The sequence below is a fragment of the Schistocerca serialis genome, chromosome 7 (genome assembly GCF_023864345.2).
Source record: "Schistocerca serialis cubense isolate TAMUIC-IGC-003099 chromosome 7, iqSchSeri2.2, whole genome shotgun sequence".
Lineage (NCBI taxonomy): Eukaryota > Metazoa > Arthropoda > Insecta > Orthoptera > Acrididae > Schistocerca > Schistocerca serialis.
The window spans coordinates 334,027,734-334,055,378 of NC_064644.1; the positions used below are offsets into that span (position 1 = coordinate 334,027,734).

General features: G+C 43.5%; 1 protein-coding gene across 1 annotated transcript in view; it reads left to right on the forward strand.

Moving 5' to 3' along the window:
• Nucleotides 1–23,363, forward strand: part of LOC126412663 (cytochrome P450 6k1-like) — a 92,079-nt gene extending 68,716 nt beyond the window's left edge. The window contains exons 5-8 of the mRNA XM_050082365.1: nt 2,891–3,021; nt 10,434–10,658; nt 16,759–17,007; nt 21,478–23,363. Coding sequence (XP_049938322.1) covers nt 2,891–3,021; nt 10,434–10,658; nt 16,759–17,007; nt 21,478–21,659 — 787 coding nt within the window. The 3' untranslated portion in view covers nt 21,660–23,363. The remainder of the gene's footprint in view (nt 1–2,890; nt 3,022–10,433; nt 10,659–16,758; nt 17,008–21,477) is intronic.
• Nucleotides 23,364–27,645: the final 4,282 nt, after the last annotated feature.

Genomic DNA, 27,645 nt, shown 5'->3' on the forward strand with positions numbered 1-27,645 from the left:
AAAATGTGTACCGGACTGGGATTCGAACCCGGGATCTCCTGCTTACTAGACAGGTGGGGTAACGACTGCGCCATGCAGGGGACAGCGTTATAGCCTACTGTCACCTACTATCCCGGCACGCTTCGCGGCCGATCCACACTCCCAGCGAGCGCCACCTATTCCGCTTAATGCCCCGCTGCAGCTGACAGCAGTAATCCCCCTTCAATTTACATACAATGCTTTAGCAACTGCTGTATAACTTGCGTTTGGCTGTCGCAATGTTCATGGAAAATTGTACTAATTCATTCGGCACAGCTGCGACTTTGCGCTGACCTAAACTCAAAAAAATTCAGGCGTTTGCAGGAGATTGCTGAAAAAGAGCCGCCCCCCCCCCCCCCCCCCTCCCAGTCCATTTCCTGTCGATTCCTCCTACCTGTCCTTGTCAGGGTACAGACAAGGATCAGTCCAACACAGAGACAGGCCACCAGGAAATCCTGGAATGAAACCTTCCTCTTTTCAATACCGCGCTACGTAAAGATGGTAGTAGTGTACTTGGCCGGCGCCCGTCACCAGTTCTCAGAAAGTCGCCTCAACTCTCTCCGACACTGCAGCACTTGACTTTTCGTCTGTGCACAAACAATCCTTGTGGTAGCTTGCTGAGACTGTAGTTAGTTTTACACGAAGAACGAAACTGTGGCGTGTAGCAGATGTGTCTGTTTCAATCGTAACAAGGCAATCACTTTCGACGAAGGTTCGTCAAAGGCACATTGTTAAGTGACTTTTTTGTCTATGGCCAACAGTATTTTCTCATCTCTGACTTTTTCATACTTCACACTTTTCATATTCAGTACCAATCTAATGTTATTGCAATATGAACAAAAATATCTTTCCTAAATATTTTACTGTTTTATTTCCTAACTTACTGACCATTGTGTTCGATACATCTCACATTAAATCCCATTAAGATATAACTTCAGATCAACTTCAAAAATGTGCCATGTCCATGATTATTTTAGAAACACAAAAAAGACTTACCTTTTAAGTGTCAAGGTAATCCACCTATAACAAATATTGTATGGGTTCAAATGGTTCAAATGGCTCTGAGCACTATGGGACTTAACATCTGAGGTCAGCAGTCCCCTAGAACTTAGAACTACTTAAACCTAACTAACCTAAGGACATCACACACATCCATGCCCGAGGCAGGATTCGAACCTGCGACCGTAGCGGTCTCGCGGTTCCGGACTGTAGCGCCTAGAACCACTCGGCCATCCAGGCCGGCTATTGTATGGGTAACCATCAATTGTCAGTGATATGATACAGGTAACTCTTTTGTGTCACCTATGAAATTCAGGTCTTGAAAGTGACCAGTTCATTTACACTCCTGTCAAAACTGGTAGTTTTAGAGTCTTGACCCCTCTCCGCGAGATAAATTTCTGTTGATGCGCATGGCTACATCTAATCACTTGACCTACCTCTTTCACAGTACTCAGCTGTCGAGTAACCCTACTGGTCAGTAATGCCAAACAAATATTGTGCACAATAATAAATTCTGCTGCGCTTGTTATTTATCTTCTTACTAGCATAAAACAATGGGACAGTGAACAGAAGTTTGGTACGCAACTGACATTCCTCATATCATGGTATAGGATGTGAGCCATATCCTATACAGGGATTGATCGATGAGAGGATACGGGACAGAAAAGGTAAATGGCAATGGGCGGCGGGTAGGGACGTTGTATCAGAAGATCTATCCCCGCCGACAACCACCACAATATTCAATGTTTGCAACAATGTTACGCCGTTTGTCTAATACAGGGTCGTTTCACGAAGCAAGAAATCGTGAAAGACGTGCCCGAAATGTTGGGACATCAGACTCGAAGCAAAATGTGATTGACACTGTGGAAGGCGACCGCCGTGTCAGTACCAAGCAGTTGACCCGCCAGTACAGGGTAAGCCAGACGACCGTGTGTAACATTCTCCATGACAACTGTTACTACCCGTATCACTAAGAGCGTGTCCAGGGTTTACTAGGAACAGACTTTAGACCTCGGGAGCAGTATTGTCACTGGTTTCTTCACCAGGCAATCACGATTCCAGAATTTGTGTCATACTTCGTATCACAGATGAGGCCACCTTTACGCGGAGTGGTATCTTCAACTTTCGTAACAGTCATCTGTGGGATAGTATGCAGAACCCCCATGGTATGGTGACAGCGAATCATCAGTATTGGTGGAGTCGTAATATGTGGGCCGGTATAATTGATGGCCGTATTTTGGGACCAGTCTTCCTTCCTTCTTCGTCTGCTGGAAGAAGTTCCATTGATGATTCGAAGAGTTATATGGATGCTACATGATGGTTTGAGTTCCAGCTCACTTCGCTGCTAACGTACGGATGCATCCCAATAGTGTCTCCCCAGGTCGATGGATCGGACGAGGAGGTCCAGTTGCATAGCCTGCTCGTTCATCGGATCTCAACATGTGCGATTTATGGTAATAGGGCCATCTCAAAAGTATCGTGTGTGCAGAGCCCATTCCATACGTTGGGACACTGGAGCAGTGTATTCGTGCTACCTTTGACACTGTTCGGATGCAGCGTGGTCAATGTGAACTTGTGAGACAGAACATGTTACGACACGTACACGCATGCGTCGATACTCAAGGAAACCATATTCAGCACATTGTAACTGTGGCTGCACGGTACAGATGGTATTAGACCATACTCTCTGTAACAAAGTATGATTTAATAAATGGTCTCTTGCGTGGAAACCATGCCTTTACGGACATAAATTCATAGACCTTTTTTGTTCCGTATTCTCTCATCGACCAATCCCTAGGGTTTGTACAAGCTTTGTCACAGCGCCTTGTGTCTGCTTAAATGTAAGGCCACCAACCGGTTTGCTCTGTTACAGGGAACAGAGTGGCGAGAAGAGGAGTGACTTCGTGGAGCTGCTGATCCAGCTGAAGAACAAGGGCGTCATCTCGCCAGCTGGGGAGGAGAAGGACGGCAGCAATGTGGAGGCCAAGGACAAGGGACTATTCGGTAAGCCTCTACCTGCGCATTCCTACAAGGAGATTTCTTGCAAAATACGGTGTCGCCGGCGCAAAAGCGCATCCTAGTTGAGACAGCGGGGCGAGTCCATTTGTCTGTCTATCGCCTGCTGACCTGCGCACTTCAAACATTCTAGTTGCTATCACTTTGCCACCTAGAGTGGCACAGCAGTCATTGCGCTCCATGGGAGCAGGAAATGTTCTTCATAATCAGACAGCTACGATTACATGCAATACTATTAAATTTTTTGCTGCAAGTGGCAAACGAGGAAGCAAAAGTATCATTAATAAGCGTGCTTGAGAGGATTACATGAATCACTAGCTATTCCAATCGCTCAATAAAGAAAATAAAGAAGGAGGCTGAAAAATAGCCACAAATGCGTTTCAAGACTTAACTATATGAAAAAGGCACGAAAAAAATCGAAGAAAATTTTGTTTTTGAATAATATTGAAGAAAAGATTTTCAGGGGAGTAACACACAATGTCATGTGCCTCATGTCCTTTATTTTCCATTATCACTATTGCAGTAAGTGACGTTGTTCACTATACTCCATTTCTTACTTCTTTGTTATGACATTTCCATAAGACAGGATGCGGTCGATCTTGTTTTGCTTTGGTTGACGCTTTGTTAAGGTGAGCATTTCTGTTTTGGTAGTCTACACAGTACGTCCCGGGATAGCTGTGACGAACTTCGAGGAGTTATAGAGGGTGTCTTGAGGAATAAATCGAGACCACGAAAAACCGTGTCCGGAAACGTCATCCAACGACGCTACAAAGTGTCGGAGTGGTAGGCGCCTGCCATAGGCCATCCCCTCGGCAGCAGACGTCACTGTGTGCGCTGACGGACCGCTGGTGGATCGTCTCGCAATGTTGTTTGTTATTCAGTGATCGCGACTGCTTACCCGATCACCAGTGGAGAAGATGGAGCTAGCTGCTGCGTAGACAGGCCTTGTCTCCTATGAATGCAATGCTCTGTTGCCTTTTGGGATGATGGTTTCAGACATAGATTTCCATCTGCAGTTTATTTTTCTCCTCGACACCGAAATACACTCCTGGAAATTGAAATAAGAACACCGTGAATTCATTGTCCCAGGAAGGGGAAACTTTACTGACACATTCCTGGGCTCAGATACATCACATGATCACACTGACAGAACCACAGGCACATAGACACAGGCAACAGAGCATGCACAATGTCGGCACTAGTACAGTGTATATCCACCTTTCGCAGCAATGCAGGCTGCTATTCTCCCATGGAGACGATCGTAGAGATGCTGGATGTAGTCCTGTGGAACGGCTTGCCATGCCATTCCCACCTGGCGCCTCAGTTGGACCAGCGTTCGTGCTGGACGTGCAGACCGCGTGAGACGACGCTTCATCCAGTCCCAAACATGCTCAATGGGGGACAGATCCGGAGATCTTGCTGGCCAGGGTAGTTGACTTACACATTCTAGAGCACGTTGGGTGGCACGGGATACATTCGTACGTGCATTGTCCTGTTGGAACAGCAAGTTCCCTTGCCGGTCTAGGAATGGTAGAACGATGGGTTCGATGACGGTTTGGATGTACCGTGCACTATTCAGTGTCCCCTCGACGATCACCAGTGGTGTACGGCCAGTGTAGGAGATCGCTCCCCACACCATGATGCCGGGTGTTGGCCCTGTGTGCCTCGGTCGTATGCCGTCCTGATTGTGGCGCTCACCTGCACGGCGCCAAACACGCATACGACCATCATTGGCACCAAGGCAGAAGCGACTCTCATCGCTGAAGACGACACGTCTCCATTCGTCCCTCCATTCACGCCTGTCGCGACACCACTGGAGGCGGGCTGCACGATGTTGGGGCGTGAGCGGAAGACGGCCTAACGGTGTGCGGGACCGTAGCCCAGCTTCATGGAGACGGTTGCGAATGGTCCTCGCCGATACCCCAGGAGCAACGGTGTCCCTAATTTGCTGGGAAGTGGCGGTGCGGTCCCCTACGGCACTGCGTAGGATCCTACGGTCTTGGCGTGCATCCGTGCGTCGCTGCGGTCCGGTCCCAGGTCGACGGGCACGTGCACCTTCCGCCGACCACTGGCGACAACATCGATGTACTGTGGAGACCTCACGCCCCACGTGTTGAGCAATTCGGCGGTACGTCCACCCGGCCTCCCGCATGCCCACTATACGCCCTCGCTCAAAGTCCGTCAACTGCACATACGGTTCACGTCCACGCTGTCGCGGCATGCTACCAGTGTTAAAGACTGCGATGGAGCTCCGTATGCCACGGCAAACTGGCTGACACTGACGGCGGCGGTGCACAAATGCTGCGCAGCTAGCGCCATTCGACGGCCAACACCGCGGTTCCTGGTGTGTCCGCTGTGCCGTGCGTGTGATCATTGCTTGTACAGCCCTCTCGCAGTGTCCGGAGCAAGTATGGTGGGTCTGACACACCGGTGTCAATGTGTTCTTTTTTCCATTTCCAGGAGTGTATCTTAAGGTGCGTGAAATATTTTATGGACAAGTTTTATTTTCCCCACCGAGTATGAAACGTTTTATTCGTATACATCTGTACTCCGCAAGTCACTTCACGGTGTGTGGCGAAGCGTACTTTGTGCACCAGTGCACTTCCTGCTTTTCCTGTTCCAGTCACATAGCGTTCGCAGGAAGAACGACTCCTGGTAACCTTCCTTGTGGACTCGAACCTCTCTAATTTTATCTCCATGGACTTTTAGCAAGATATACATAGGAGGAAGCAACATATTGATTATCTTTTCTAGGAGGTACGCTCCTGGTATTTTAAGAGTAGACCACAATGGAAATCTGTGACCCCATGATTACTCTGTAATTCACTATTAAATGCCTTACAGAGGTTTCATCGAATCACCTTTAAGCTACTTCCCTACAGTTCCACTTTCGAACAACGCGCGGGAAAACGAACATTTAAATTTTTCCGTGTGAGTTCAGATTTCTCTTATTTTATTATGATGATCACTTCTTCCCATGTAGGTTGGGTCCAACAAAATACTTTCGGACTTTTAGAAGAAAGCTGGTGATTGAAATTTCATGTGAAGGTTCTGCCGGAGCGAAAAATTTGGCACTCTCTCATCTATTTCGCGATAATACAAAACGAGCTGCCCTTTTTTTGAACTCTTTCCATGTCTTCCGTCAGTCCTGTCTGATATGATTCCACATCCCACAGCAATACTCCAGAAGAGGACGGACAAGCCTACTGTAAGCAACCTTTTTTTAGAAAACCTGTTACATTTTCTAAGTGTTCTGCCAATAAATGGCAGTCTTTGGTTTGCTTTCGCTACAACATTATCCATGTGATTGTTCTAGTTTTAAGTTATTCGTAATAGTAATCCCTAAGTATTTAGTTGAGATTACGGCCATTAAAACTGTGTGATTTGTCGTGTAACTGAGATTTAGCGAATTCTTTTAAGTGGTCATTTGGATGACTCTACACTTTTTCACGGTTTATAGTCAATTGCCAATTTTTGCACCATACGGAAATTTGTCTACATCATTTTGCAACTCGTTTTGATCATCTGATGACTTTACATGACAGCATCATCTGTAAACGATCTGAGAGGACTACTGTGAATGATGCAGAAGGTCTGTCTTTCAGCGCCTGCCATTAGACCGGGATGAGCATATCTGTGACGCTTTCGCGCTTACTAAATGAACCTGTAACGAAACTTGGTGCTCTTCTTTGGATCTCTTCTACCAGTCCTACCCTGTAGGATCCCATAATGATGAGCAATATTCAAGTATTGGTCGCACTTGTGTTTTGGAAGCTATTTACTCTGTTGATGGACTACATTTCCTGAGGATTCTTCCACTGAATCTCAGTCTAACATCTGACTCACTCGCTTTTAATTCTATGTAGTCGCTCCACTTCAAATCATTCCGTAAGCTTACTTCCAGGTATTTTATGAAAGCAGCTTCTTCAAGTGACTGTTCTGCAATTTTGTAACCACACACAAAAGAGTCCTTCTGTTTATGTATTAGCAATGCGTTACGTTTCTTTATGTTGAGGGTGAACTGTCACTCTTTGTTCCAAGCGTCGATCCTCTTCAGGTCTTCCCACATTTCGCTACAATTTTCCAGAGTCGCGACTTCTCTGTATACAACACCACCATCCGCAGAAAGCCTCATGAAACTTCCGACATTATCTAGTAGGTCATTTATATATTTTGTGAAAAGTAATGGTCTATGACAGTCCCCTGTGGTACGCCAAAGCTACTTTTACGTCTTGAGACTTCCTTGCGTTCAGAATGACTTACTGTGTTCTAAAATTTCAGAGACTTTACTGGTCTCATACAGATATAATTTTATGCGTATAGACTGATGAGGTGAGTGGACATTTGCATGAGTACCTTCACCTGGGTTTCAGGCTGGATCCCACATTTACTTTCGATGCTGAGGTGCTATTCCAGAACACGGAGAGCCTCGACAATTCTGTTCGTGTGGAAGGGGAATTTAAAGTAGATTGCAGCGGCAGTAAGAGTTTGGACCGAGGAGGGAGGCGTGCCAGGGTAGTACGTGCAGTTTGTTGGAACAGCTGTCCTGAGGTGGCCTAGTGGCGCCGGCGCTGCGCTGTAGCTCAGCGTGTTCGGTCAGAAGGTTAGCTGCCCCTCTGTAATAATAAAATGAGTTAATGGTCGAACAAGGAAGTTGAACAAGCATCAAAGGACGTCCGCCACGAACAAATACAACGAACACTAACGAACAAAATGAGATAAAAAAGCCGGCATGGTAGCTCAGCGTGTTCTGATCGAGGGTTAGATGCCACCTGAAATTTAAAAAACCAAGTGAATGAATCAATCATGAACTTCAGTGGGTGTCATGGGATATCCGCCATGAACAAATGCAACGAACAATACTGAACAAAATGAGATTTTAAAAAAAAGAGAGTAAAAAAATAGTGGCTATCGCACCTGACTAATTAGCAGGATACCCGGGTTCGATTCCTGGCCATGGTGCAAGCTTTTTACTCGCCGGTTCAGTCTATATACATAAAATACTGTGTTCTGATTGCTAGAAACTCTTTAGTCCAATCACCCACTCAATGTAGTATTCAAAACGCCTGTACTTTGTTCATTAGGCTATGCTACCGCCTCCTGAAATATAAACTAATTTTCCTGAAACGCCCTGTAGATTCATTGGATACCGAATTCTTGTATACAGGGTGGTCAATTGATAGTGACCGGGCGAAATATATCACGAAATAAGCATCAAACGGAAAAACTACCAAGAACGAAACTTGTCTAGCTTGAAGGGGGAAACCAGATGGCGCTATGCTTGGCCCGTTAGATGGCGCTGCCACAGGTCAAACAGATTTCAACTGCGTTTTTTTAAAATAGGAACCCACATTTTTTATTACATATTCGTGTAGTACGTAAAGAAATATGAATGTTTTAGTTGGACCACTTTTTTCGCTTTGTGATAGATGGCGCTGTAATAGTCACAAACGTATAAGTCCTTTATATCGCGTAACATTCCGTCAGTGCGGACGGATTTGCTTCGTGATACATTACCCGTGTTAAAATGTACCGTTTACAAATTGCGGAAAAGGTCGATATCGTGTTGATCTATGTCTATTGTTATCAAAATGAGCAACGGGCGTGTGCTATGTATGCTGCTCGATATCCTGGACGACATCATCCAAGCGTCTGGACCGTTCGCCAGATAGTTACGTTATTTAAGGAAACAGGAAGTGTTCAGCCACATGTGAAACGTCAACCACGACCTACAACAAATGATGCCCAAGTAGGTGTTTTAGCTGCTGCCGCGGCTAATCCGCACATTAGTAGCAGACAAATTGCGCGAGAATCAGGAATCTCAAAAACGTCGGTGTTTGAGAATGTTACATCAACATCGATTGCACCCGTACCATATTTCTATGCACCAGGAATTACATGGCGACGACTTTGAACGTCGTGTACACTTCTGCCATTGGGCACAAGAGAAATTACGGGAGTATGACAGATTTTTTACACGCGTTCTATTTAGCGACGAAGCGTCATTCATCAACAGCGGTAACGTAAACCGGCATAATATGCACTATTGGGCAACGGAAAGTCCACGATGGCAGCGACAAGTGGAAAATCAGCGACCTTGGTGCGGCATTATGGGAGGAAGGATACTTGGCCCCCATTCTATCGATGGCAATCTAAATGGTACAATGTATGCTGATTTCCTACGTAATGTTCTACCGATGTTACTACATGATGTTTCACTGCATGACAGAATGGCGATGTATTTCCAACATGATGGATGTCCGGCACATAGCTCGCGTGCGGTTGAAGCGGTATTGAATAGCATATTTCATGACAGGTGGATTGGTCGTCGAAGCACCATACCATGGCCCGCACGTTCACCGGATCTGACGTCCCCGGATTTCTTTCTGAGGGGAAAGCTGAAGGATATTTGCTATCGTGATCCACCGACAACGCCTGACTACATGCGTCAGTGCATTGTCAATGCATGTGCGAACATTACGGAAGGCGAACTACTCGCTGTTGAGAGGAATGTCGTTACATGTATTACCAAATGCATTGAGGTTGACGGACATCATTTTGAGCATTTATTGCATTAATGTGGTATTTACAGGTAATCACGCTGTACATGCATGCGTTCTCAGAAATGATAAGTTCACAAAGATACATGTATCACATTGGAACAACCGAAATGAAATGTTCAAACGTACCTACGTTCTGTATTTTAATTTAGAAAAAAAACCTGCCTGTTACCAACTGTTCGTCTAAAATTGTGAGCCATATGTTTGTGACTATTACAGCGCCATCTATCATAAAGCGAAAAAAGTGGTCCAACTAAAACATTCATATTTCTTTAGTACTACACGAATATGTAATAAATAATGGGGGTTCCTATTTTAAAAAACGCAGTTGATATCCATTTGACCTATGCTAGCGCCATCTGATTTCCCCCTTCAAGCTAGACAAGTTCCGTTCTTTGTAGTTTTTTCGTTTGAAGCTTATTGCATGAGATATTTGGCCCGGTCACGATCAATGGACCACCCTGTATACATACTCCGGTACAGAATATACTGTTTTGCTTTAGGGATATATGAAATTTTCGGACACACGGTAGTTTCTGTGGGACGACACCGAGTGAGATGGCGCAGCGCGTAGCACATTGGACTCGTATTCGGGAGGACGACGGTTCAAACCCGCGTCCGGCCATGCTGATTTAGGTTTTCCGTGACTTCCCTAAATCGTCACAGGCAAATGCCGTTGTGATTCCTTTGAAAAGGCACGGCCGACTTCCTTCTCCATCCTTCCTTCCCTAATCGATGAGACTGATAACCTCGCTGTTTGGTTCCCTCTCCAAATCAACCAATCAACCTGTGGGACCACAAATAAGAGACGGCGCTTACTTGTTTTATTTTCCACTGCAGACTTCGAGGGCGACGACCTGGTGGCGCAGGCGTCGGTGTTCTTCTCGGCGGGCTTCGAGACGACGGGTTCGGCGCTGACGTTCATGATGTACGAGCTGGCGCACAACCCGGAAGTGCAGGAGCGCCTCAGGGCGGAGGTGCTGGAGGCGCTGGCCAAGGCGCCTCAGGGGCCGCTCACCTACGACACGGTCGCCGACATCCGATACCTCAACATGTGCATCGCAGGTCGGTACACCCACTCGCCTCACTTTCATCCGCACAGTGTGCAGCAAACGCTGAGAATAGAAACTGTACAGATGGTGGAGGATCCTAAACCATCTTCGTAACTCATAAGTGAGGTAACGGGCGAGTCGTCGCGCCCTGAAGATATTCTAACTTCGGGGGAAGCAGTGGCCGCACGGGCCTCTTGGCGGGCGCGGGCAGCTGGGCAGGCCGACCACGTGGTGCCAGACGCTGGCCGAAGCAAGAGGGCTCCAGTCGTGTGGCTGGGAATTCCATGGTGACACTATGTTGATGACGGAGACACGCCGGAGGGAAAAAGATGGTGGACTGTGTGAAACCTTAATGGCAGACATTCCGCAGTTCGTATAGAAATTAATAGTAGCCAGACGAATCATGATACCTCAAAAAGAAACAGTATTTGCACGACGATTCTGATGGTGTAATCAGATTTTCAATATCTTTATTAGTTTAAAGTTTAGTATCTGGCGGTAAATTATACATGTAACACCCAAGAACGAATTTCCAAAATTTAAACGCTTCATCTGATTTCGTCGATCGACGTGTATTTACAAAGCTATTAGTGTAACCCTAAATTGGTATAAATTACAGGCATGTAACTTGAATATTTCATGAGCTATTGGAGGTCAAAGTGGCCGATTACTATTGATCGCGTCAGGCAATAAGTACTCCACTGATACACGAAAAAACGGTAGCAGCATACTTATAAATATATTTATTCATCTCTGTCTTTGTTTATATCCGATATATACTATTCATGAAGAAATTGGTTAAATATTTACTGCGTTTTAGAAAGCACAGAGACATTCCGCTACTGGCCTACCTTTTGTTGCTATTCCTTTGATATATGTTTATTTAATTTGTTTATGTATTTAATAATGTGTTGTTGTTGTTGTTGTTGTTGTTGTTGTTGTTGTTGTTGTCTTCAGTCCTGAGACTGATTTTATGCAGCTCCCCATGCTACTCTATCCTGTGCAAGCTTCTTCATCTCCCAGTACTTACTGCAACCTACATCCTTCTGAATCTGCTTAGTGTATTCATCTCTTGGTCTCCCTCTACGATTTTTACCCTCCACGCTGCCCTCCAATGCTAAATTTGTGATCCCTTGATGCCTCAGAATACGTCGTACCAACCGGTCCCTTCTTCATGTCAAGTTGTGCCGCAAACTCCTCTTCTCCCCAATTCTATTCAATACCTCCTCATTAGTTATGTGATCTACTCACCTAATCTTCAGCATTCTTCTGTAGCACCACATTTCGAAAGCTTCTATTCTCTTCTTGTCCAAACTATTTATCGTCCATGCTTCACTTCCATACATGGCTACACTCCATACAAATACTTTCAGAAATGACTTCCTGACACTTAAATCTATACTCGATGTTAACAAATTTCTCTTCTTCAGAAACGCTTTCCTTGCCATTGCCAGTCTACATTTTATATCCTCTCTACTTCGACCATCATCAGTTATTTTGCTTCCCAAAGGGCAAAATTCCTTTACTACTTTAAGCCTCTCATTTCCTAATCTAATTCCCTCAGCATCACCTACATTCCATTATCCTCGTTTTCCTTTGTTGATGTTGATATTGTATATATATTATATATATAATGTATAAGACTGCGTTCTTATACCCCCTAGTGTCTGACACATTTGAAAGTCGGCGGCATTACGTTGTTGAATATATAATGTGTGTTAGAGCGTGTTTATGGTCCAGCCGTAGGAATATTTATTTAATTTCAAGTATTTCAATGTAGATCCAGTATTTCCTATGTGCTTAAATATGTTTGTGGGTGCGTCAGCTTGAAGACATGGCGCAAGCGCTCTAGCCAATCACAGCGCTCGTGAATGGGGAGACTGGATGGAAGCGGGAGAAGAGCATAGTTTCCAGAGAGGACAGGGCAGTTCGGGAGAGTGCGGAGTACGGCACGGAAGGGCTGGACGCGACGGCGCGGCGGACGCACGGACGCGAGACAGACTTGGAGAGCGGAGCGGTTGTGCGAGGTCGCGGAAGAGAGAAATACTTTGGAGTGCCGACTTGAGCACTTGTGAGATTTCCGTGGCTTCTACAGTGAAGACGTAGTGTGCGTTTATAAGTGAATATCTCGCCAGCTATGTTGTTGTTCATAACTAATTACGTACAGTAGGAATCTATTGTTTCCATGTTATTCAGCTTATATTTTATTTAATTGCTGGACCATCGACACTAATAAGTGTTTTGCAGAAATATAAGGCATTCTCAAAAGGACTTCTACTATCGTACCCATCATTTAAAGTCGTTAAGATAGTACCTGCAGATTTTATTTAATTGCAATTTTTCATTTATGAATTTATATGTTACTTTCATAATTCGCAATTGCCGAGTGATAGAAACCTTCGACCATTCGATTCATGTGTGTATTCCTATCGTATACTGTAGACTCAGCAGTATTTGGCCTGTAATGCGGCAACTACGTATCCTAGCCCCTAGACAGCGAAAGCAGCCAAAACTTTTAATATTTCAACTCTGAGTCGGGGAGAACGTAGTCGAGGGCCACCTCATTTCATTTCATTATTTGAAAGCCCGCAAATTTCAGGCGTGTTAGCAGAGTAAATTGTAAAAACTTAGATCCCTCAATTACGCAGACATCTACAGTGTGTCTCAAACCTTTTAGGTCAAATTGAAAGAGATGATAGTTGGTCCGCAACCGATTATATTGAGACAAGGAAATAGTCGAAAATGCATAATTATTGTGTTACAGACATATACAGCGTACACCGCATGACAACAACGTACCTCAAATTAGTTGTTCAGTGTGACAGCGGCCAGTGTGACGACCACCGTGTTGCAACGGCGCATTAATTTCTGCCGCACTCTCTCACCAGGAGACAGGGAGATTGGACCATATTAATCAGTTCTTCATCCCTTTCTACGGGGAATTCGTACACCAACGTCTTGACGTAACCCCAGAGGTAAAATTACAGAGGTGTGAGATTCTCTAAGCACTCATGTAACGTTGTACATACTTAGATACGTTCCCTAAGCACGTCCGACGTTACCTGAATGACACCATTCCAGGATGTTGGAATGGAAGAGGACAAGCAGAAGATGAACTTCATTGCCGGCGGCCTCCCAGGTCTCCAGACCTCACACCTTGTGACTTTTATCTGTGGAGTTACGTAAAAGCCGGTCTCGGAAACTGACATATGGCCGGGAGAGCGGTGTGCTGACCACATGCCCCTCCATACCCGCATCAGTGACGCCTATGGCCTGAGGATGACACGGCGACCGGTCGGTACAGTTGGGCCTTCGTGGCCTGTTCGGGAGGAGTTTAATTTAGTTTAATTACGTAAAAGACTGCGTTCTTGTCCCCCCTGTGTCTGACACACTTGAAAGTCGGCGATATCGCATTGTTGAAGTTTTGAATTCGATAACGAGAGATCTGCTGCTTCATGTGTGGCAGGAAATGAGCCTTTGTATTGATACATGGTGTTTACACTGAATGCACAAAAATTTGAACTTTCCTCTTTCCACGAACGTTGGAATTGTGTTCACAGCAATAAATGTTTGAAATGCGTTCCTTCTTTTTGAATAGCCCTGCATATACAGTGTGTCACTCCTAAGAGTCGTCAGGCGCATTTTCTCTGGTGTTTCGGCAGATATTTACAATTTCTTTTTTGCAATGTGTAGCTAGAGTCAGTCCACACAAATACTGCTCAGCACGTCTTCCACGAGACGTCCAGTGCCGACAGAAAGTGTCGGTTTTTATCCCGTTATGAGCAAAATGATTTTTAAATGGGAGTTTTACGTGCCTACTTGATTGGGTGGTCCCAAATTAGTCTGTTGCGATATGTGCTCTATCGATATTTATTAACGTGCCTATTAAAGTCATCAGAAGATCAAAATAAATTGCAAAACGTTTTAGAAAAGAAATGTGTAAGGTGCAAAAATTAGTAATTGACCTTAAATACCGAAAAGTGTGAGGTCATCCACGTAAGTGCTAAAAGAAATCCGTTAAACTTGGGTAACACGATAAATTAGTTTAATCTAAAGGCCGAAAATTCAACTAAATACCTAGGAATTACAATTACGAACAACTTAAATTGGAGGGAACACATACAAAATGTTGTGTGGACGACTGATCAAAGACTGCTTTTTATTGGCAGGATACTCAAGAAATGTAACAAATCTACTAAAGAGACTGCGTACACTACGCTTGTCCGTCCTCTTTTACTGTTCTGCTGCGTGTTGTGAGATCCTTACCAGATGGGATCGACTGAGTACATTGAGAAAGTTCAAAGAAGGGCAGCACGTTTTGTATTATCGCGAAATAGGGGAGTGTCACTGAAATGTTACAGGATTTGGGGTGGATGCATTAAATGAAGGCGTTTTTCGTTGTGGCAGGATCTTCTCAGGAAATTTGAATCACCAATTTTCTCCTCCGAATACGAAAATATTTTGTTAACGCCGACCAGCACAGGTAGAAACGATCATCACAGAAAAATAGGGAAATCAGAGCTCCCATGGAAAGATATAGGTGTTCGTTTTTTCCGCATGTTGTCGAGATTGGAATAATAGAGAATTATTGCGATGATGGTTAGATGAACCTTCTGCCAGGCACTTAGATGTGATTTGCAGAGTATCCATGTAGATGTACCAGGTGAACCTGTATGAAATGAGCGTTTTTTTTGTGAATATGAAACACTAATTTTGAACTGAAAAGTAGAAACATTTTATTCAAAGTACTGGCCATTGCTTTCTATACACTTTGACCTCCTTTCTGGCAATTTGTGGACACCACGCCAATAGAAATGTTCGTCTTTTGAAGCAAACAAATCAGACACCCAATTTTTGACTTCTTCGTAGGAATCGAAGTGTTCCTCAGCCAATGCGTGCCCCATTGATGAAAACAAATGGTAGTCGGAAGGGACCAAGTCTGGTGAATACGGCGGGTGGGGTAGCAGCTCCCAGTCAAGTGTTTTGATTGTATCCTGAACCAGTTTTGCTTTGTGTGCGGGTGCATTGTCGTGTAAAAAAATTACTGTGCCATGTCTTCTGGCCCATTCTGGTCTCTTTTCGATCAATGCATAGTTAAAATTGATCATTTGTTGTCTGTAGCGATTAATATTCACAGTTTCACCGGGTTTAGCTCATGATACACCACACCTTTCTGATCCCACCAAATACAGGGCATTGTCTTCTTGCCGAATCGATCTGGTTTTGCAGTCGATGTTGATGGTTGTCCCGGATTAACCCATGATTTTTCCCGTTTATGATTCTTAAAATAAATCCATTTTTCATCGCCAGTAACAATTCGATGCAAAACTGATTTTCTTTCATGTCTTTGAATCAAAATTTGACAAATGGTTTTTCGGTTTTCCATTTGTCTTTCATTCCATTCATGTGGCACCCATTTTCCACACTTTTGGATCTTTCCCATAGCTTTCAAACGGTCAGAAATTGCTTGTTGTGCAACAATTTAGCATTGCTGCCATTTGCTTCTGACTCAAAGTACCATCTTCATCCAATATTGCTTGCAATTCGGCGTCTTCTAACTTTTTTGGTGGTCTTCCACATTCTTCATTTCTTACATCAAAATCATTATTTCTGAACCGTTGAAACCATCTTTTGCACGTTGCTTCTGATAGAGCATGATCACCATATGCCTCGACAAGCATTCGATGCGACTCTGCAGCACTTTTTTTTTTCAAATGAAAACAAAAAATTAATTATTTCCGGAAATCATCACTTTCTGGTACAAAATTCTACATTGTTAATACGATGAAAACATATGATGTTGTTTGTTCCATGACATCTTTGACAGATGTCATACGAACCAAACAAAAACAAAATTAAGGCTCGTTCACAACAAATGTTCCCTATCGACACATTTGTATCTTAACGCTCATTTCATACCAGTACACCTGGTAGATGTACTGGAGATAACGTCTGCCACACACCGCAGAGTACAGGTGTAGATGAACGTTTAGCTAGTCTCTATCTTCACGCTGTCAGTAGGGGGTAAGGCAGCTAATAAGGCGGACTCTGCCTATGGTGGTCGGCCGCTGTTAGCTAGACAGAGCGTGACGGTGCCGTGGTCGGTGTTGCAGAGACGCTGCGCAAGTACCCGCCGCTGCCGCAGCTGGACCGCGAGTGCGTGCGAACGTGCGACTCGCTGGTGCCCGGACTACGCATCGAGAAGGGCACGCCGATCGTGGTGCCCGTCATGGCCATGCACTACGACCCCGAGCTCTTCCCAGAACCCGACCGCTACGACCCGGAGAGGTTCGCTCCGGAGGTGGTCGGCAAGGGACCCAAGGGCTACTTGCCCTTCGGCGACGGACCTCGCATCTGCATTGGTAACCATTTTACTCTCTTTTCATTTATTTAGTTAAGGAAAGTCAAAATTTTTCATACGATCCAAAACAACAAACATAACAACAGCACCTTAGGCCGCTATTACACTATATTTCTTTGTCAAAGTTGATATGTCAAATAATTATGTCAAAGAAATTTGACATTGTAATAGGGTACTTTGGCAAATCTCGCCTTTCGTCAAAGAAATGTGTTCAAATCTACGGCCTCGCCGTAGACTTGATCATAAAAGTCGTTCGCCTTTTGTTCACTGTGTGTGTGTGTGTGTGTGTGTGTGTGTGTGTGTGTGTGTATGTGTGTGTGTGTGTGATTTTGCTGACGAGTTTCGCAACGGATTGATCTGGCAAGTACCCTTTGGCTCCTGCAAGAAGTAATTTCCACCCCACACAACTACAGTAGTCAGACAGACGCTCGACGCTCCTAACGTACCAAAAAGAAATGCCTGAAAAACTTTCAGCAATAAATATTTTCTGGGGTCGACCGCTGTAAGGAAAAGACACAAAAATATTCTATTTTCTTACGTAACTAGTCGGATACTTGGGTACTAAAGTATTGCTAGTTAGTGTAAGAAAAACATTAAGCGAATGGAAAATATTATTTATTGCAAAATCTGAGAAAATCAAGTGAAACTTTTATTTACAAACTGATACATAAATTTCTGGTTTTTTTCGGAATCCTGTTAATGAAATTTATATACAAAGTGTGGGAAAGCTCTTTTATCCCTTTTCTTTAAGAATGTTATTTTCTCGGCAGAATGGCTGAGAGCTATGCCTACTCAACTTGAATAATTATCCGATTGAATTTTTCTAAGTACGGTCGAGGCTGTCGCGTGAGAAATGTAGTGGAGTGACGTGAATGAAGTATTTTGTTTCTAATGGAGGAAAGATGGGGCTCACCTACGCTGTAGCGCACAGTACCGTGAGCTGCGACGACTGCTGCCTGCGTCGTTCGTCGCTGAAAAATAACAAAACTATCTCTTTCTATCTGGATTGACCTTCACCAAACGAACTCTCACTACGCCTTGATGAAGTCAAGGACTCCTATCTGCCCCTCGTCTAACTATTGGTACACCGGTCAGATAACCAGTCCACTGCGATGCCACTCAATGTTCGCTCGCAGGCGCCAACTAATACTACGTCTGTGTTCACACCGCACATTACGTGTCGCGGCCAACACAGTGAACAAACGCTTAATGGCGAGCAACTCAGTATAGGGTATCATTCCGATTCGCTAGCGACAGAGGTGCTCTCTCAGTGCAGTAACGAGTAGAGACGTTGTTCCTCGCTCTCTGTGTACACGCAAGAGTGCACTCGCTCCCGCTACGTGTTCCTGCTTCATGAGCGTCATTGGAGCGGCCCCTCTCCAGGCAAAAAGCGAAAGGGTATATCATTTGCTGTCTTTCCCTCACTCCTCCGGCTCATTGTGTCAGAAATAGTCTGTAAATCACCATTACTCTTACAAACGGAGAATGTCGCTCCGTTTAAGCCGACCAATCCAGAAATATATAGCATCTGCGTTAACCGTTTACTGTCCACCTGTGAGAAGCGTAGTTAAGTAGCAACTGAGGAGAAGTTACTGCAAACATTAACAGTATACATATTTTCTGTACACTTTTTTGTGCTACATACTAGACATTGTACTTCCAGGTTATAAACAGTTCTGGCACTTTTTACCTTCCATAAAAGAGAATGGTACAACTTATTACTTGCTAGGTTTGTACATGCTGCTCTAGATGGGTGTTTGCTTTACTAGTTTTAACTTTCCTTGACAGCTAATGTGGGAGTAACCTCTCTATATAATTTCTCCATGGAATTACTTTTCCATGTTTTGAAGTTTATTTGTATTGATTGACTGTTCTGTCAGTTATTGGTGGGATATTTTACACATTATGAATGAAAACACATACAACCTGATGCAATATTCTACAATATTTGTTATTTGTTTCACAAAGCTGTTTTTGGCTACTACGCAATCATCAGGTACAACGGTACTTATATGGTGCGATGAAATTTTATTAGCTCAAAGATTTTAAACTAGTGCATCTACAGAGTATCTCCATTTCCAGAGATGGAAAATGTTAACGTTAGGTTTTGGAATAAAACATGTGGGGTAATTTCACTGTTAACCCTATGCAAGATTATTTAACAAAGAGGAAATATATGACATACTAACTAATGAACTATATACAAATTACAACAGTTGTTCATAGAAGAAAATAAATGGAATAATAAACTTTGGTGTCATGTTCCAAAGATCTGGCTGAAAAAAATAATCTTTACTTTAAGGAACACCACAGAAGTTGGACACTTAGGAAATGAGAGACTACTATTACAGACCACTTGCTTAAAGAAGGCTACAGTTGCAAGGTAATACATGAAGTATTACATCACATCCATAAAGGAACGAAGATGGACTATCTTGAAGTAATGGAAATTAATAAACATATGGTCGTCAACCGAACCTTAGTCCTGAATGGCCAGACACAGGTCTCTTACTCGCCAATTCTAACTGCAGATACTATTCATAATCCCATCCAGGTCATGTTGTAAATTACCCCTCTTATTTACAAGTCTCGTTTTACTTTATTGTATTTACTTTAAATTCTCTTATTGTCTTAAAAAAAATTAATTTGTATGATCACAGCTGCTCCAGTTATTATCTGCATGTAATTTAGGAACTACTAAAGGCAAGATTATTTTGTTTAGCCATATTTTTGGAACACATGACCAGAGTTTATTATTCAATTTATTTTCTTCTATTAACAACCGTTGTAATTTGTATATAGTTCATTAGTTAATGTTTCACATATTTTATCTTAGTTAACCAATCTTACACCGCTTTTACATTGGAATAATCCCTCTTGTTTTATTTCTAAACCCAATGTTAACATTTTTTATCTCTGGATATGGAGATACCCTGTAGATGCACTGGTTTAAAATCATTGATCCAACAAAATTTCATTGCGCTATATGTTGTTGTTGTTGTTGTTGTGGTCTTCAGTCCTGAGACTGGTTTGATGCAGCTCTCCATGCTACTCTATCCTGTGCAAGCTTCTTCATCTCCCAATACTTACTGCAACCTACATATCTCTGAATCTGCTTAGTGTATTCATCTCTTGGTCTCCCTCTACGATTTTTACCCTCCACGCTGCCCTCCAATGCTAAATTTGTGATCCCCTGATGCCTCAGAACATGTCCTACCAACTGGTCCCTTTGTGCCACAAACTTCTCTTCTCCCCAATTCTATTCAATACCTCCTCATTAGTTATGTGATCTACCCAGCTAATCTTCAGCATTCTTCTGCAGCACCACATTTCGAAAGCTTCTATTCTCTTCTTGTCCAAACTATTTATCGTCCATGTTTCACTTCCATACATGGCTACACTCCACACAAATACTTTCAGGAACGACTTCCTGATACTTAAATCTATACTCGATGGTAACAAATTTCTCTTCTTCAGAAACGCTTTCCGTGCCATTGTCAGTCTACATTTTATATCCTCTCTACTTCGGCTGTCATCAGTTATTTTGCTCCTCAAATAGCAAAACTCCCTTACTACTTTAAGTGTCTCATTTCCTAATCTAATTCCCTCAGCATCACCTGTCTTAATTCGACTACATTCCATTATCCTCGTTTTGCTTTTGTTGATGTTCATCTTATATCCTCCTTTCAAGACACTGTCCATTCCATTCAACTGCTCTTCCAAGTCCTTTGCAGCCTTTGAATTACAATGACATCGGCGAACCTCAAAGTTTTTATTTCTTCTCCATGGATTGTAATACCTACTCCGAATTTTTCTTTTGTTTCCTTTACTGCTTGCTCAACATACAGATTGAATAGCATCGGGGATAGGCTACAATTCTCTCACTCCGTTCCCAACCACTGCTTACCTTTCGTGCCCCTCGACTCTTATAACTGCCATCTGGTTTCTGTACAAATTGTAAGTAGCCTCTTACTCCCTGTATTTTACCCCTGCCACCTTTTGAATTTGAAAGAGAGTATTCCAGTCAACACTGTCAAAAGCTTTCTTTAAGTCTACAAATGCTAGAAACGTAGGTTTGCCTTTCCTTAATCTTTCTTCTAAGATAAGTCGTAGGGTCAGTATTGCCTCACGTGTTCCAACATTTCAACTGAATCCAAACTGATCTTCCCCGAGGTCGGCTTCTACTAGTTTTTCCATTCGTCTGTAAAGAATTCGCGTTAGTATTTTGCAGCTGTGACTTATTAAACTGATAGTTCGGTAATTTTCACATCTGTCAACACCTACTTATCTTTATACCTGATGATGGCGTAACAGCCAAAAATCGTTTTCTGAAATAAATAATAAATATTGTAGAATATTACATTAGTGCTACGTGTGTTTTCATTCATTTTGAAGTTTACTTTCTGTATCCATTGTGAACCTTCGGCCAAGTGCAGTATTTCTCGTCTCAGTGCGGATTTATTGATTGCAGGCACCCGGTTTGCTCAGATGGTGATGCGTCTGGCACTGGTGAAGATCATATCTAGCGGGGTGCAGGTGGTGCCGGCCGAGGACACGCCCACGCCGCCGCTGCGCTTCAACAAGTACTCCTTTATGACTGGAACAGTGGGTGGCATCCCGCTCTGTTTCAAGCGCGCACCCGACGCTGCGTAGGCCCTCGAACGTCTGGACGCTGACCGCTTGTCCGCACTTGGGAAACTGCGTACAGATCACCGACGGTGGCCTGCTATCCCTGGGACGTCTTCAGAGGAGATTCCTGCTCTGCATTCTGGATCTGACGCGCCAGGTGATGGTCCATGGTACACAGGAGGGAAAGCTGGCTTAGGCTGGGCACTTCCCACGCATCTGGAGTTGGAGAACTACTTACAGCCCCCCGACGATCAACCACTGCCCTCAGGTCCACTTTGGAGGAGGTTACACTTCTGTATTCAGGATCCACTGTACACAGAGAGCTGACTTCCAGGTAGCTGAATGCAGAGAACGCGTCAAGACTTGGAGAAGCACATGCAGTCCACCAACGGTGACCCGTTGTCCTCGGACCGCCTTTGGAGGAGGTTTCCCTACGCTATTTTGGATCTGCCGACCTAGGTGACGATCCACTGTACACATTAGGGGAAGCTGGCGATGTGGTCGCCGTGAATGCACAACGGCGCTTGGGGTTGGCAGATATCAGGTTGCTTGTGAATATGTTACAGCGTCGCAGAGTTTCACTGTAATTAAGTTTACGGCTGATGGACGAATTCACTTCGCAAATACAGTATCCTTAGGCATGCTTAGGCTGATAACAACTGTATTTAGTAAATCATATGGATAATGTGTAGTGGTTTAGAAAGTGAATATTTATCACACATTAATTCATAGAACCATCGACGTAATAGTTATGTACTGAACAGCTTAACTGCACCAAAATTCTGTGGATGTTAGATCTTCAGACGCTACGAATTTATGCTTGGTGCTGGGCACAACAGCATCACTTTCATCATACAAAGAATGTGCACTTGAAACTTACTTGTCAGTTTCGTAGCATATAGCCATTAGTAGGATCGCAAATATGAAGTATAAAGAATAAGAAATAAAAGTTTTATACTAGGTACACATACTTAATATAGTCTAATGTCACTAAATAACAGCTATACACTTGTTATACTCGTAAATGCTTTGTTGACGCGGTCTGAGCATGGGCCATCTCAGCGATATCAGGATCAAACTTCATACAACGTATCGTGTCAAGTGCTGATGCTACTTTGTTGGTTAGTAGCTTTATCACTTTACACAATACAACGAACAAGGTTTGTTTCTGTTTCTGTCAAAAAAGCATTTCTACTCGTAACAAGTGGATATTTGTTATTTAGAGAAACGAGACAATCTTAAAGGGATGCTGTGCCTCCTTCGCGACATTGTGTCTCAAGTTAAACCAATTTCTGTTCTTTTAAGTCCTAATGCTCTATTTCGATGTCGCAATCGAAGGGCTGTTGTGCAGGAATCCGTCAGATCGAGTTTCAACAGTTCACCTCTGGCAGGACTGATGATTTTGTTAACCGCCAATGCCCTTTCGCTGCAGTTCTCCAGCCAGCGGAGGCCAAGATCTTAGTGAGATTGTGTAGTCAGGGAAGGAAAGCGTGGAGACCGAGTTGCAACCGCTGACGAGCCATAGGCCCCCCTCTGGGCGTCATGGAGGTTGATATCTCTTTCTCGCCGCTAATTCCTCCACCATTGCACGTTTCACCGTCCGTTATATGGGAACAGAATGATTCTAACTGTCGGATATCTGTCAGCATTTGCCATTTCATGTGATATCAACTGTTTTGTAAGTGTTATTGTATGATGTTAAAATAAATATTTGTCAAAAACAAATAAGGTCTTCTTTTAAACAGACTTGCACACCAAAAAGGCACTGCAGAAACTTTTCCAATCAATGTGTGCACTTACTACGGGGGCTCTTCTTCGCCCCTTTAAGTGCAACTCGGGATTAATTAAGTAATACATTTTTAGTTTGTTGTTCGAACAAGAACTAGCAGAAGTAGTATATTTCAGTTAAGGAAGCTGTTCAAACCAGTTCATTTTATACAAGAGAAAACACATACCGTATCTACTTTTAAATAATTTATGAGGTTGATTTGCAAAATTATGGTGGATCCAAAAAATAGTTATAAAGGAAATTTCACAAAATCATATCCTGGGAAAAAACCGACATACAATGCTTATCTGTTATATCTGTGAGGCACTGACGTAGCTTTTATATATTTCATTTATTCCCCTTTCAGTACTGTTGTAGCATAGCACAAAATCCTAATTATACCAGACTTATAGATCAATGATCTGTAAATGTCAGTATAATTTCTTCGAAATACTAGTGAAATGACAGGTAGCTTGGAGTGGTAAATTTCTGAACTCAACAAACCCAGAAAGAAGAGAGACTTTATTGCAACAGTTAATCGCCTCAGCGGAATTCACACAACACTGAGAAAGATAATGTTTCAGGTAACACAATTATTTTGCCTTCTCCCAAAAGAGGTGTTATAGGAGCCACCATAAAGCTATTAATGAAAAACACAATGAGAATGACACTTCAAGATATTCTCTTCAACAATGTACAAAAGTACACTTCAAGATATTCTCTTCAACAATGAAAGAAAATTTTAAAACAGTACACTTTCGAGTTTTAAATCCCACAAAGAATTACAGAATCAGTAACAACAGAATTTACAAGTTTCACTACTATTTACCGTTATTCAACAGGTGAGATAACAAAATGTCCAAATCATACGTAAACAATGAAAATGTTATCAGTATTAAATCACAATTCAAGAAGCTGAAAACAAATACACTTGGTTAAAAAGCGTGGACGTAAGCTGGCCAGCTTAACAGTAGAAATTAATTACAAATCTCACGCCGTAAGATCTCATAAGGCCCCTACATACTTTAACTGTTAACAAAATACGTTTTTATATTTCGTCTCAGTACTCTTGAAAATAATTGTGGCAGCTTAACATGTGAGCATTTAAAAGGGAACAAACAATTCAAAAGATTAATTTTTCACGGCAATTTTAACTCATGTGTTTTTAAAATGAAAGACTAAATTTAAAAATGACTTGATTTTTTTTCATGCCCAGCCATATTGTACCAAATAATAAAAGAGTCTCAGTTTACCAAGGTACTACATTTTACAAGTGGGCATTGGCATAACTTAAGCATTTTCTGATCATTCGGAATGTTGATCAACACTGAGGCCTTAGACAAATATGAAAGTCACTAATCAAAGCTGGACAGTACCCAAGTAAAATTTCTATAACAAGGCATCGCTCAAAGAATAAGCGTTTTCGCTAATCACAACAAGTACTTTTGTCATACTTAACAAAAGACGATCACAGACTTATTTCTGTGTCAGTCCTTGGTTGGACAGTATAAGGGGCAATCAAAAAACTTCCGTTCAGAACCCACACCAACCTCTTGCCATCCTGACGGTACTTACATACCCGGATCGGAGTTGCGCAGGGTTCCAGCAACGCCGTCAAACGGAAACTTTTTGGTCGCCGAAGCAGTAGAAATGACAAACGTGCCCACTATGGAGTTGTGAACCTGCAAGCACAAAGGCAGTGGGAAGCAGTAATTCCTCGAATGTCATAGGCCCACTTTTCACTATTAAAGATCAACATTCTTAACATAAGAAACTGGACCTGTCCTCGGTGAACAACGCTAGTCATCACGGAGAAGAACAGGTAAACATTGAGAGGAGGAGAGGGCGCACTTGCAGTTAAATCTGCCCAGCGAGCGCTTATGCTGCCTCTGATGGTAGACCGGCGAACCCATCGCTGTAACACGAAGTACAGAGAAGTTTTATGAGCGTCAGGTATCGATACTAGCGCGTGCAAGTCTCCATTGCCCTTCCCTTAAAAGGAAGCGTAGGGGATAGGCACTAATATGATTAAGGTATAGATTGTGGTTCAGCATCACAGTTATCAGGCCCAACCTTAAGCTGACTTATATATGCCCTAACTTTTTTCTTAGTGGCTCATTCCTGGACATGAAAGCTGACTGGCAATGTAACCTTGATGGAATCGAATTGACCAACAAATTATGGGAGCATCTTGGCTGAAATCATCTGATCACCCTTACTATGTGCCCACAATTTTTTTTAAAAGGCCACACCACCGACTTTTAACAAGATAGAGTAGGATATGTAAACATCAACATAGCGGGTGTTATTCTACAGGTTTCACGAACTGCTGCGTTAAAGGCAAAACTAAGTCAGTGGTCTCACTTCACCTGAGAATCAGCGTGAAAAATTACAATAATAAAAAAAAAAAACCATTTCAAATTACAGTGGACGCAATCGGCAGTGGATGGGGTACTACAATGACGTCACAAAAGTAGTTGGCTTGCGATATGTACTTGTACAGATGGTGGTAGTATCGCGGACATAAGATATAAAAGGACAGTGCACTGGTGGAGCTGTCATTTGTACTCAGGTGATTTGTATTCCTGTGGAAAGGTTTCCGACTTGATTATGGCCGCACGGCGGGAATTACAATACTTTGAATGCGGAATGGTAGTTGGAGCTAGACGCAAGGGACATTCCAATTCGGAAATTTTTAGGAAATTCAATATTCCGATATCCATAGCGTCAAGAGTGTGCGGAGAATACCAAATTTTAGGCATTACCTCTCACCACGGACAACGCAATGGCCGGCGGCTTTCGCTTAGTGACCGAGAGCAGCGGCGTTTGCATAGCGTTGTCGGTGACAACAGACAAGCTACGCTGCGTGAAATAACCGCAGAAATCAGTGTGGGGCGTACGACGAACATATCCGTTAGGACAGTGCGGTGAAATTCGGCGTTAATGGGCTATGGCAACAGACGACCGATCAAGTGCCTCTGCTAACAGTAGGAGATCGCCTGCAGGGCCTCTACTGGGCTCGTGACCATATCTGTAGGACCCTAGACGACTGGAAAACCGTAGCCTTGTCAGATGAGTCTCGATTTCAGTTAGTAAGAGCTTATGATAGGGTTTGAGTGTGGCGCAGACCCCATGAAGCCACGGACCCAAGTTGTCAACAAGGCACTGTACAAGCTGGTGGTGACTCCATAACGGTGTAGGAAGTGTTTACGGGAATGAACTGGGTCCTCTGTTCCAACTGAACCGATCATGAACAGGAAATAGTTATGTTCGTCTACATGGAGACAATTTCCAGCCTCTTATGGACTTCATGTTCCCAAATACAATGGAATTTTTATGGGTGACAATGCGCCATGTCACCAGGCCACAATTGTTTGCGATTGGTTTGAAGAACATTCTGACAGTTCGAGCGAATGATCTGGATACCCGAATCGTCCGACAATGAATACCATCGAACATTAATGGAACATAATCCTGCACCGACAACGCTTTCGCGATTACGGACGGCTATAGAGGCAGCCTGGCTCAGTATTTCTGCAGGGGACTACCAATGACTTGTCCACTGCACGCCTCATCGAGCTGCTGCTCTTCGCCGGGCTAAAGGGGCTCCGACACGGTATTAGGTGGTATCACATGACTTTTGGCACCTCAGTGCAACGTGTGGTCACGAGCTGAGAAACTGCATTATTAAAGCAAAATTTCTTAAATTCCTGTGACAAAAATGTGTGCGCATTGTCACTTACCAGAACCTTCGGCATCCTAAAAACAGACCGAGCGAGGTGGCGCAGTGGTTAGACACTGGACTCTCATTCGGGAGGACGACGGTTCAATCCCGCGTCCGGCCATCCTGATTTAGGTTTTCCGTGATTTCCCTAACTCGCTCCAGGCAAATGCCGGGATGGTTCCTTTCAAAGGGCACGGCCGACTTCCTTCTCCATCCTTCCCTAATCTGATGAGACCGATGACCTCGCTGTCTGGTCTCCTTCCCCCAACAAACCAACCAACCAACCTAAAAACAGAAAACAATTTTGCCACACGCCTGACTGTAACTGTGGTTGTCATTGCTTTACTAGGAACTAGCCGAAAAAAAACGAGTAAATGAGCCAACCACAAGAAACGTATACCTATTACCGTCTTTTGTATGTGGAAGAGGTCCCAGAAAATCGACAAAGAACTTGTCCTTCGGCTTGTCTTCTCGGGTGGAATGCAAGAAAGCTTCACGGGTGTTTGAATTAGGCTTAG